Source organism: Diuraphis noxia, unplaced genomic scaffold, assembly GCF_037042655.1.
Source record: "Diuraphis noxia isolate RWA-SAM2 unplaced genomic scaffold, SU_Dnox_SAM2 contig0005, whole genome shotgun sequence".
NCBI classification, from domain to species: Eukaryota; Metazoa; Arthropoda; class Insecta; order Hemiptera; family Aphididae; genus Diuraphis; species Diuraphis noxia.
Genome location: NW_028301715.1, coordinates 49,661,162 through 49,674,645, shown reverse-complemented (window position 1 = coordinate 49,674,645; position 13,484 = coordinate 49,661,162). Strand labels below are relative to the sequence as shown.

The following is a 13,484-nucleotide window of genomic DNA, read 5'->3' as shown; positions in this document are numbered from 1 at the left end:
ATATGTCGAGTCGCGTTGCGCACTTTGCGGACGAGCGATGATCATCGACTTAATACATAATAATAATGTAAACTTTCGCACTGCGACGAGGGACGGGCGAATAAGTACGTTTACATACGGCGATATATTTGCACGGCAATAATACCAAAAAACAAAGCGGCAACGGACGACACGCACACGTCGTCGCGGCTACGTCACCTGTACTGGTCGAGTCGAGAGAATACGCGGAGTCGCCGCCGCCGTGACCAGTCGGTCGACAGATAAGCTTATCGGGCTTTTGGTGGTGGACATGGTGTGCAGGTGCATGCATTGATTGTGGCGTCAACATACTCCCCCCTTGGAAGACTAAGGATCTTCCAAAATGTGAGCGAGGCGTAACGAAGATGAATATTTGAACAAAAACATAATACATAATAAAGTATACAAAATTATACAAAATACAAAAATTACACGAGGTATCAGTTTACAGGATAGGAAAGACCCTTGCTGCTAAGGAATAAACAAGGATTTTTATCTTTTTTTTTTTTTTAATTAATTGATTGGAAGACGAGCTAATTTGACCACGGGCCGCTTGAGGGTGCCATCACTGGTGCGGACAGTTGCTACCCTCACAACTCCATCTTCGCCGGGATGAACTGCTTCGACACGTCCCATTTTCCAGAATGTGGGTGGCAAATTTGGAGACTGAACTAGTACAAGATCACCAACTGTGACGTTAGGTTGCGGGTGGTGCCATTTTGATCGGACTTGCAATGATCGCAAGTATTCTAAAGACCAACGTTTCCATAACGATTGGTGAAATTGATCCAACAGCTGCCATCGGTTGAGACGGTTTATCGGAATCTGCGTCACGTCGGGGTCAGGCAGCGTGACGAGAGGTGCACCTATGAGGAAGTGACCTGGTGTTAACGCTCGTATATCATTCGGATCTGACGAAAGGGGTGTAATTGGTCGTGAGTTCAGTATGGCTTCTATTCGTTGAGTTATGGTGCACATCTCCTCAAATGTTAACAGTTGGGTGCCAATTACTCGTTTCAGGTGGATTTTCATGGACTTAACTGCTGCTTCCCACAATCCCCCGAAGTGGGGAGCAGCCGGTGGGTTGAAGTGCCACCTACACGGCACAGCATTTGAGACAAGGTTTTGTGCTTCAGGATCTGACCACAACCGACGTAATTCAGATGCGGCACCTTGGAAATTGGTACCACAGTCTGAGTATATCTCTGAAGGTATTCCTCGACGAGCAATGAAACGGTGCAATGATGCAAGGAATGCCGAAGTTGTGAGGTCAGAGACCACCTCGATGTGCACCGCTTTTACAGCCATGCAAATGAAGATCGCCACATAACATTTTGTAGAACGGGCATTCCGACGTTTGCCTTCCTTGATCAAAAGTGGTCCCGCGTAGTCTACACCGACATTCGAGAAGGGTCTCGATGGACACACTCGTGAGGATGGAAGATCGCCCATAAACGTTTTGACAGTCGACGCTCGATGTCGTGTGCAGGTAACACATTTGAAGATAACGTGACGAATAACTGATCGACCTGACACAATCCAGAATTGAGAAGACAACAAGGATGCCACCAGCTGAGGTCCAGCGTGCATACCAATTATGTGATAATATCGGATCAATAGTAACGTTAAAGCGCTTGACTTTGGCATTAGCACTGGATATTTGAAATCTTCCGGTGCGGTTGAATGGCGCAATCGTCCACCCACGCGTATGATTCCAGATGCGTCAATGAACGGGGTAAGACAAGATATCGACCGAGGTTTGATGGACGATGACGAAGATGACATACACTTGAGTAACTGTGGAAAGTGGATGCGTTGTGTTATTTGGACGAGCGTCTGTAGAGCATCACGAAGTTCTTCATATCTAAGGAATCCTGTAAACATAGGTGGATGGTCGTCACATTGATGTGCGGGCTTTCGCTGGAGTGACTTGTGACGAGTCTTGACGATGAAACGTCTCATGTAAGCAATGACTCTCTTTAACCGAGTCAATGATGAGAATTTATCAAGCCAGTCGTCATTCGTTGTTGATGTAACAGTAACGTGCAATGTCTCTGCCACGGTTTTCTGTTCAGGTAGTTCAGCTATGGGAATTTTTTCATACTGTAGTGAATTCCAAGTATCAGGTGACTGTTGCACGAAAGATGGACCATCCCAGTATAAACTGTGTTCTAATGCTTCAGTAGGAAGCAGGCCACGTGACACACAATCAGCTGGATTTTGCATTGATGGTACATATCGCCACTGACCCGAAGGCAAAAGTTCACCTATCTTGTTAAGCCTGTTCGTAACAAATACCTTGAATGTAACTTGCTGAGTTGTTAGCCAAGACAACACCACTGTAGAGTCGGTCCATGCATGAATCGAGGATATGTGAGTGATTGACGACAATGCCTTTTGTACCCGATGCAATGTTTGAGCTAAGAGCAATGCCCCGCATAATTCCAACCTCGGAATGGAAAGTGACTCGTCCAGACGACTGTTCTTTAACGGTGCCACCTTCGACCTTGCTGTAAGTAAATGTACTGTGCCAGGTTTTGAAGTATACGACAATCGCATGTAAACAACAGCTGAATATCCCTTTTGTGATGCATCGGAGAAACCTAGTAGCTGCACTTCAGTACACTGTTCAATTGGAATATGTCTCCTGATTTTAACTTGTGAGACCGAAGGTAATTGTGTGGAGAATGAATTCCAGGAAGAAGCTAATTCGTCGGGGATTGGTTGGTCCCACTGGTAAGCATTTTTCCATAAAATCTGCATGAAGCACTTAGCCCAAAAAGTGATAGGTGATAAGGCTCCGAGTGGGTCATAGATCTTAGCTATCGCGGATAGAACTGAACGTTTCGTAGGTCGAGAGACGCATGGATCACTATGATAACTGAATAGATCATTTGCCGGGTCCCAATGTAACCCCAGAATCTTTATGGAACAATCATCCTTTGGGTCGAATGACAGTTCCACAACTTGATCGTCCTTTGGGATATTTTGCAGAACGTGTGGACAGTTGCTTGCCCACTTTTTTAACTCAAATTGACCTTGACCTAGCAAACCGATGAGCTGTTTCTGCAACGTCACGATCTGTTCGACTGAGGCAGCTCCTGTTATAATGTCATCGACGTAAGTTTGACTAGACAAGACTCCTTGTGCAGCTGGGTATTTAGAACCTTCGTCCAGTTCCAATTGATGCAATACACGGATAGCTTGAAAGGGAGAAGAAGACACTCCGTAAGTAACTGTTGACAATGCATACTCCTGTATTGATTCAGATGGATCGTTGCGCCATAAAATATGCTGATAGGAGCATTCCGCTGGTGACACTTGTATTTGTCTATACATTTTGCATATATCTGCTGTGAGCATATATACATGAAAGCGACATCGTAATAATAGATCTGCTATGTCACACTGCAATTTGGGTCCGGTAAATAACAAGTTGTTTAATGATGTTCCAGAGGATGTAGTGGCAGACGCGTCAAATACGACTCTTAGTTTAATTTTTCCGTTCGCTCGTTTGACGACTGCGTGATGTGGAATGATGTAGTTTGCGGGAGTTTGCGCAAGTTTCATGTGGCCAAGTTGTAAATACTCCTTCATAAAGGAGTTATATTCCTCGTATATGATAGGATCGGCTTTTAATTTACGCTCCAAGTTATAAAATCTTGATAGTGCCATTGACCGGGAATCACCAAGAACAGACGGATCGGTTTTAAACGGAAACGACACTGAGTACCTCCCAGACGGATCTCTGGTGGTGGTACGACGGAAAATCTCTTCGCACTTTTGTTCTTCTGTAAACGGGTTAGGTAAAACCACAGGCTCCTCAACTTCCCAAAACCGGTTCAGCAATTGTTTGAGTGACGGTTCGGTTGTTAATGACAGTGATACTTGCGATGACGGAGCGCTTGAGACTGCCGCGGCTCCAACAATAATCCAGCCTAATGTTGTCTCGAATGCAGAAGGCCACCCTGGTGTATGACGTACATGATAACCGTCTTTGAAAATGTGGTTGTACACGTCAGCGCCTAGTAAAAATTCAATTTGCCCTGGACGATCGAAATTCGGATCTGCGAGCTCCAGATCCATATACTGGGTTCGTATAGATAAATCTAACACTTTCGAGGGCATCATCCCAGTGATCTTTGACAATAGAACGGGTTCACAAGTTAGCTTTCGATCTAACCGCATGTGTGGTACTATGCTGCACAAGACTACACCTTTTGCCTGGACTACGGGGCTCTGTGACAGTCCGACTACGTTGATTTTACGATTGCACCGAGTAAGACCAAGTCGCGTCGCGCATTTTGTTGTTATAGCAGATATTTGTGATCCACAATCTATTAATGCACGGACTGGTACCCACTGTCCTTGTTGGTTGCACATCCGAATAACAGCTGTGCCCAAAACACTCAAATTGCCGCTGCTAACGGTACCAACAAATGACGTGTCATCGGTGCTTGGTAGACTACCAACGGGGGGTGCCGACGACGATGGAACCGCGGGTGCATGGTTATTTGAGTTAGTGCCAGCCTGGCGCTTTCGTGATTCGAAGTGTAGTAACGAGTGATGTTTTCCGGAACAGGTTTGACACGAATACTTCGACGAACACGTGGAAGCCGTATGGGTACCACTGAGACAATTTGAACACATGTTGTTGGACTTTACCAGCTGAAATCGTGCTGATGTGGTTAGTCCCCTAAACTTCTCACATTTGTATACATAGTGTGTCCCTTGGCACGCATAGCAGTGAGGCTCGTGCTCCTTGGTTGCGGCCAATAACGAAGATCTTGAAATTACAGGCTTTCGGCGCGTGAAAGCTGTAGGTTTCCTTTCGACGTTTGTCATCGAACTATTTTGTAAGATTTTGCACCGAGATTGTATGAATATTAATAAATCATTTAGAGTGGGAAGATCATGTGTACCTTGATCAGCCTCGAAGAGGCGTTTCGTCGAACTATCCAGGACGCGCGACGCTATATAGAATAATAGAAAACCGGACAAATCATTCAAACCTAAAGCGTCGATCGCTGCTGTGTTCTCTTTAAATACATCTAAAAAATTATTTAAATCAGTCAGCGATTCATTTTGTATGGGAGAAAATCCGAATAACTTATCCAAGTGCGCGTGAAGTATAAGACGCGTACTGTCAAATCGATCATGCAATGCGTTCCAAGCGACCTCATAATTGGGACCAGTAAGAGGGACTGAACGTACCACAGTACTCGCAGCTCCAGAGACTGAAGCAATTAAATAATGAAACCGCTCAACACTGTTAAGATCTGAATTATCGTGGACAAGCGATGTAAATGTGTCACGATAAGACCGCCAATTAATTATGTCACCATTAAAATGCGGTAACTTAATTTTTGGTAAATTAATGTGAGAACCTGATCTGGGTACCGTATCCAATTTACAACAGGCCACAGCACCCGCCACGGCTTGTATTGAATAGTATTGTTCGGTGACAATAGTTTCAATGGTACTATGGTCTCGTACGAACTCCTCAATCCGCCCTAGCTCAACCAACTGGTCCATAACGTCCTCCTGATCGTGGCGAAAATTCGACATGAGTGTTTCCAAATCCCGTGTACGCGCATTGAATATAGGTAATGATGACGGATCAGACTCAACTGTCTTCGCTAAGTCGAACAAAATCAACATCTGATTGACATACTTATCTCGTTTAACAATAGCACGCTGTAAAGATCGCTCAAAACGTTCCTGTTGTTGTTGTTGATCTGTTGGAGCCATCGTGAAACATTAATACTGTATAATAAAATAGAAAAACGACAACGATAATATGACGTATCTAGATGGCCATCACGATGCTACCATACAACAATATAATAAATAGACTTGAAACAGCTATGAACAGTAAGATTATGACCAAATTCACTTGTTTTATCGAATGGTTACGTAATTAATTAAAGTGGACTGTATTTTCGATATCCGGCCTCGAATGGACCAATGTTTCGGCTGGCACGCCCAACAATTAACTTATCAGGAGATTGCCAACAGCAGGAATTAAAATATGGAAAGTAAACAAGCGAATACCAATATGACAAATAATTGAATAATATTTGAAATACAGATAATAATACAAATGAGGTCTTAACCTATGTTAGTGATAATATGGTCACAAACGACCACCGTAAGTACAAAATACTATACTAATAATGTAATAGTATAATAATAATATAATAAATTTCGGATCACATGCGATCGTTATAATAATAATTTAAATAATAATATAATTCAACAATAATACGAATACAGAACGATAACAATTAATATCATATAAACATCCCGAAGTGATAATAAATATACACAATGATAGTACGACCTGATACCGTGGATTGCAATGTGTGAGTCGTGGTGGAACCGCTGGACCAGTTGCGTAATAACTTGTCGACGTAGCAATAATGACGGGCAGCCGGTGATAATACTAATGGCCAACACTCACGTACTATAATAGTATTTTCGAATATGTCGAGTCGCGTTGCGCACTTTGCGGACGAGCGATGATCATCGACTTAATACATAATAATAATGTAAACTTTCGCACTGCGACGAGGGACGGGCGAATAAGTACGTTTACATACGGCGATATATTTGCACGGCAATAATACCAAAAAACAAAGCGGCAACGGACGACACGCACACGTCGTCGCGGCTACGTCACCTGTACTGGTCGAGTCGAGAGAATACGCGGAGTCGCCGCCGCCGTGACCAGTCGGTCGACAGATAAGCTTATCGGGCTTTTGGTGGTGGACATGGTGTGCAGGTGCATGCATTGATTGTGGCGTCAACAATATAAATAACTCCATTTTTATTAAATATGTAAATTATCATTAAGTAATAAAACATATTATAAAAATCAGTCATATTAAACTCGTAATTATAAATAAATGTAGGTATATAAAAAATCAAACTCCATGCATATTAAACATCTAAATTGTTGTTAATTAATAAAACATATAAAAATCAGTCATAATTATAAATAATTCGACGATATGTGACACGTATCGGACGCATCAGAACGTATTATTGTATATCCTATGCGATATCACTAAATTTATCTGCTGGTAAATTCCAACTGCTATTAAAGTTGAAAGTGTGGCGCAAATTAAATATTATTCCATTTCTTTTTCTTTAGTGGCGTAAAATACCAAAATTAATTAGTATATGTGGCGCAAATTACAAGTAATAAAAGAGGCGCAAAATACCATCTCCCGTCAAAAAGTTCTAACTTGACCTAAATTTTAGGTATTATAAACGTTATAATTATTATGTAATATCTAATATTTTCTCTGGTCCCTTTGACATCATTTTATACATTCGATCATCCAACCACTTAATCGATTAAAATTTCTATATCACAATCCGATGTATCTTATACCGAAACATAATATGTGTCTGTGAAGTTTTAATTTGTACCGTTTTCTCATATCACTGTTTAAATTCTGTGTTTACTGTTTGCTTTATTTTACGAATAATTCGTATACAATTATTGTACTACTTATTCATCAACTACCGTATTGCGTTAAATAAATAAATAATAATTTCTATACAGTGTACGATTTTCTATATTATTTGGCATTCGATTGTGATACAATCTGTAGATGACATGACTCATATTATATGTATTTCTATCCTGTGCCTATATCTACTATATTATATTATACAAAACCCAAAGTAACTCTCAGCATACGAAAAATAAATCAATCGCCATGTGATAGGAAATTATTGATACGTTTCGTGAAAACATAGGAAAACTTTTTCTATTCGAAGTGACGTGTTATAGATAGTGTCACAAAAATTAATTAAAACCCACGAGTGACGAAGTGAAATGCGTAATTATAATCGTTTTGCATAAAAAAATCAACAATATAATTTATCGTTGTTTTACACGTCTCGTAAAAATAATAATTGTAAACAATTGAACACGTTTTATTTTTTTTTTTTTGGCACAATAAATCAAAACGCATTAGGTAATAATATAAAAGCGACCGATATACATTTCCCGATTAACATAATTTGTATGAAAAAAAAAAACAAAGATTTTAGTAGTTTGGAGACCAACCGATTGGAATGCGCACCTATAGTAATATTTCTCGGCTGTTTGGATTATTTACGCGCATAAATCGCACGACGCTTATAAATAAGTTAATGGTTTATAATATGATATTTTATTGTGTTATAAGATGCAGTTTTACGATATTAAACACGTTGAATAATATCAGAATCATGTGCAACGCTCCACGTGAAATAATGTAACGCTACAACGAAGAGTCTGAATAACATATTAAGACGTATATACGAGGTGTTTGGTGAATTTATAGGAAATTCCATTTGTAGTCACAGCCGTATACATAGGAATTTTTGGGTCCGGGGATAATTTTTTGCTTTGCCCCCCTTAATTTTAATTATAAATTCCGTTTTTTCTGCATATATCTTTTTTCTTCATACATTATATTTAATATTCACTGTCTACCGAACAGAAAGAGAGACAATTTCCTCTTCAGAAACACTTCAACCGGTAAAGAAAATGAAATGCAGGCGTGGCAAAAAATTAAAAAATTAAAATAAATATTGTTACACGTGAGATGTTAATTCTGAACAAAATCGTGATCAACATGATCTGCGTTGGAAACCACGGGTTGGCGAGTTAGGGCGGTTAGTTGCATTAAGGACGACTTTGAATCGTACTGATGATCTGAATGCCAATTTTGTTATGGAGTCGTTGTCATTGTTCATGAACAGGATAAAATAATATAATAATATAGCAATGCAGCGTCGGCGTCGATGGAGTGGCGGTGGCCTCGCGGGAGACCGTCCCTGCTGGCGCACGCGGAATAATGCAATATTTATGCGAGCTCCACACATTTGCCAAATGAAAACGAAAGCTCGCGCGCGAATGGAAGTGATTTTTTTCGATTAGTCTCACCCCTCATCTGCCCCTCCCGGGCCAGACTGTTTTACCGGTGCCCCGGACCCGACCACCGACAGACGCTATGAATAAGTTACAACCGTTTGTCGTGTACACGAGCAGATGAATGAGCAGAAGCAAGAGCAGCAGTTGTAGCAGTATAGGTACATTTCCCTAGCGGGACCAGACTTTATTGCATTAAATTCGCAGTACATAATATATATATGCGGTAGGCAGTTGGTATATATACATAGAATTTCGTGCAGCGTGTGGGCCCAGCAGCTCTTTTCCCCGGTCCGTCGTTTCCAATTCAATTTGTAGATCCAATTGGCAGACAACTAACCTGCAACGGTGTCGCTCCGATAATCCATTTACGGCCGGCGGGGGGAGCTTGATGCTCACCCTCAGGTCGGGTCTCACACTGCACGAGCGGCCGCCTGTAGATTGCCATTCGACGGTCTTTCGAATAATTTCGTACCATATATTATATTATATATGATGGGTTTCGTCCGTTTAGCCGTCGCACTCGTAGAGCCTTCGAGGAATTTATCGTATAATAGAAAGCGTGTCACGTGTCGGGTCGTCTGCACGGGTTGAAGTTATAGTGTGGAAAACGATATGGTTGACGGTTGGAAGTTTTATTTGAAATTAGCTCTGAAACAGTGATTTTTGTGACGAACTCATTAGGTCAGTTTTGTATATTATGCGTATAATGTAGGTATTATTCACGGTCATCTTACTCGTCGACCTCAACTTCTCGGCGAACGATGTGCTTAAACAATTCCAAACAAATGTGACCTATATCGACTGCCGCGTATTTTGTCAATCGGCCAGATTAATTAGTTGTTTTTAGATGAAACCACAGTACGTGTAAAAAATAAATAAAGTATTATAACTGTTATAACTGTTATACCGCGATAATAGTGAAGGTTCGAAAAGTTTCAATGCATATTATTGTTGCCGGTATCGAAACAATCATTTTAACGCTATAAAATCATTAAAAAATATAGAAATGAATGGCTATCAAGACCTGAAAAATCTTAGAAAGTCTTGATGATTTTAAATTGAAAATTAAAAAAATTAAAAAAAATTACAGTAGCTGCAGGAGGCTAAGCGATCACCTGTGATTTTCAAGACCGTTAGAAACTCAAAATACATTATACTCGGGGAGATTTCACCGAAAGCGTTTTTTGTTTTTATTACATTATTCTGTTTGAAGATCATTTTGACGATCAACTAAACAAGAGGTTTGTTTTGAGTATGCAATCATAAAGTATTATGTAGCGAGGAGACAAATCTAAATAACAATGATAATAACAATGTAGGTACCCGCGACCATTAGGCTAAGGAAAAATTATGTCACGTATTTTAATACAAATTCCAAGTGGGTACACAAACGTGACGCCAATAAACTCAACTTTTCCTAGTTAAAGCTAGTCAACAAAGTCAACGAAGAAACGCTGGCGGCGAATATCATGATGTTTGTTTGATTTCGATATCGGTAGGTATTTGGTATGGAATCGTTGTCCGTGGACAGCATTTATAATTATAATTATATTTTATATTATAATTTAAACAATGCTCTTTGTTAGCTTTTATAACTGAACAAATACAATTTCGGTTAATATAAAATCCAAATAGACAGTATAATATAATATAATTTAATCTACCCCCATTACCACACACACATACACACGCACACAAATTTGTCGCGATTTTCATCAATATTGTGATAAATATCGTAATCATTTTGTATGTCTGGCTTAAGTATTTTATTTATAAAACATAAAATTTCAAAAATAATCCAGTAGATTAGTGACACTTAGGGTGAATGTCGAAAATCATCACTTATTATGACTTACTAGCCTGCAGAAAATGACAAAAAATGTTTATTATTTATTGTATTTTCATAGTATATGTGCCTTCTGACTTATATATTCGAATTAGACTAATAAAAAATGATCATTGAAAATATAATTATTTATAATTTATATGATTATTATTATTAATGAATATTTATTATTATTATCATGGTTATCAGAGAATCAAAGAGTAAAACATTTAAAACCAAAAATATGTGATAAAATTCTGCTATTTTTATAATTAAATATTTAAATAGTTAAGTATTTAATATTATTTCATATAAATATTTTATGAATACTAATACATACTTTGATTTTGAGGGTTTATTCATATAGCCCATAAATCGGCACTTGCGGCTCTTAAAAGTCTAAAGCCGATTGTTATAGTTCACGCAAGTTGACCATAATAAAACGTACTATGCTAATTTTAAGGGTCGTATTGCGAACCCATCCCTTACCCTATTAATAAAGGGATGTAAATATTAATCTAAAATTAATTGACTTTAATAAATAATTATTGATTAATAATGATGTTAACAACCCATTTTACTATTTTATCGTTTATATTATCAAATCGTTTAAATTAGATCATTCATTTTAGGAAAATAAAAAAGGCAGTTGATTTTAAATTAATTGTTTTTTTTTTTACCTTGTTATAATTATTGTATAATGTTATTTACTTAATTTTTGTACTTCAAGCATTTAATTTAATTTGTATAATCTTAGAGACGTGAATCGTGTTTTAATGGAACATAAATAACAACATCAATTATAATCTTTTGAAAATTATACATCGCTTACCTATATTTTGTTTATAATGAATTATCATTGTTTTCCATTTATCTTCCTGCAAGTATAATAATATATAATATGCTGCAACATATAATTTCTTATAAGTCGTTATACTTTCGTCTTTAATTTTGTCAAAAAATTTCTAAGATTCATTAGCTATATAATTAAGAACAAAAATATAGGCTAATATAATATACATGAAATTTTAAATAACATTTTTTTTTTTATAATATTTTATCTATTTTACTAACAAAATATTAAATTATAAATCACATAAAAACTTTCAAATGAATGCAATAAAAATTAAATAATACAACTAACATGTTATAATTTAAATGAAGTCCAAGCACCCTCATGAAAAAAATGACTACAAGTGAGGGCGTAATATATACACACATCCAAGGGCGCCACGAGGGGGGTGCAGGGGGATGCAATTGCACCCCTCTGGCTTTAAAAAAAAAAAAAAAAATGTTATGGTATTGAAAAGATTTTGTTTGGCATAATTATCTATTAAAAACTTTGTATCCAACGAAAAAACAAAGATAACTTTGTATCGTCATATAATTAGAAAAAATATTTTACGTATTCAACTAAAATAATTTAAACATTTAGAAATCAAAGTATACTATGCATGATGAATTCCTGGCGGCGCCTATATGCACACATGACACATCTATTTAGGTTTATACCATTGTATATAGCTTGTTCCTAATCGAAATAGATCCACGAAGGCTTTTCTCGAAATCCGATTAAAGTAAACGATTCGATTAATTTTTCAGTTTTTGCTTTAAACATTTTTTTTATTTCGAAAAAAAAAACACCTCCATTATAAAAACATTAAAATATATCATACCATACCTGCAGTGGACTTGATAAAGCCTGCGTTAAGGCGACACACCTAACAGCTATATTTTCTTAATTTGTTTTTTTTTTTACGGTTCTTTACAATCGCGTGTAATTGTGTCTCGTGGAACTATAATAACTGTGTTGTGTATTTAAAGTGTCAGGTCTCTAATTTTGAACAAATAAACGTCCCCGGGGTGTAACGAGCGGATCAGCCAGACACAATTGCTGATTGCTTTTGCGTTTCACTAATTATTGTTATTTCTGGAATACGCCATTACGGATTATATTCCTTTGTGCAGTCGCATTTTACGGGTGCACATTTAACAAGTTTCGCGACAAATAATAATATGAAATTCAAATGACGTTAAGAACGTAATCGGACATTATATCATTAATTATTCGATATAGCGCACGCCGTAATTGAGTCGCGATATCAAATCTGGTGAAGTAAATGCGTTTTTTTACGACCCTCACGCGCCCTACCCCGCAACCAGCTGGAAAAGGTTAAAAAAGTGCACCGGCTTTATTACACACACAATACACCCTAAAAATATAGTATGAGTATAACGACTTTATGTTTCTTCTCGTCGTTATGTTTATGCGACCACGGTGGACCTAAAAGCTTTTTTGTGTGCACCCACAGGATTTGATGTCATTTTATGGAGTTTTGGTATCTAGACCGGTGCTCAGGTTTCTAAATGCTAAACGCTAATAAACAAAGTGCGCCCTTAGATAGGCACAGGTATTATAACAGTTATCTAGATGATTTGTGCTCTAGGCAAATGTACTTACACTGTTTTATGAAACTTAAAAATAGGTCAAATAATTATAATAATATTAATTAACTAACATACATAGATAGTATAGGTACGACGTGTTAATAATATACTGAAATAACCAACATCACCGAACAAAAGACAGGCACCGAGGACGATTTTTACTCGTAAACTACAGAATGCTTTTGTAATTAGAAATCCGTAAAATTAAATCGAACAAAATCTGCAGCGATAACACAGAAACAATTAAACGAATGATAT

General features: G+C 37.9%; 2 protein-coding genes across 6 annotated transcripts in view; one reads left to right on the top strand and one right to left on the bottom strand.

The window, feature by feature from the left end:
• LOC107163876 (uncharacterized) overlaps positions 1–13,484 on the top strand; it is a 141,680-nt gene that overhangs the window by 29,948 nt on the left and 98,248 nt on the right. The window lies entirely within an intron of this gene.
• Positions 532–5,769, bottom strand: LOC149055471 (uncharacterized). The gene has a single exon (XM_089229569.1). The coding sequence runs from the start codon at positions 5,767–5,769 to the stop codon at positions 532–534; it is 5,238 nt and encodes a 1,745-aa protein (XP_089085695.1).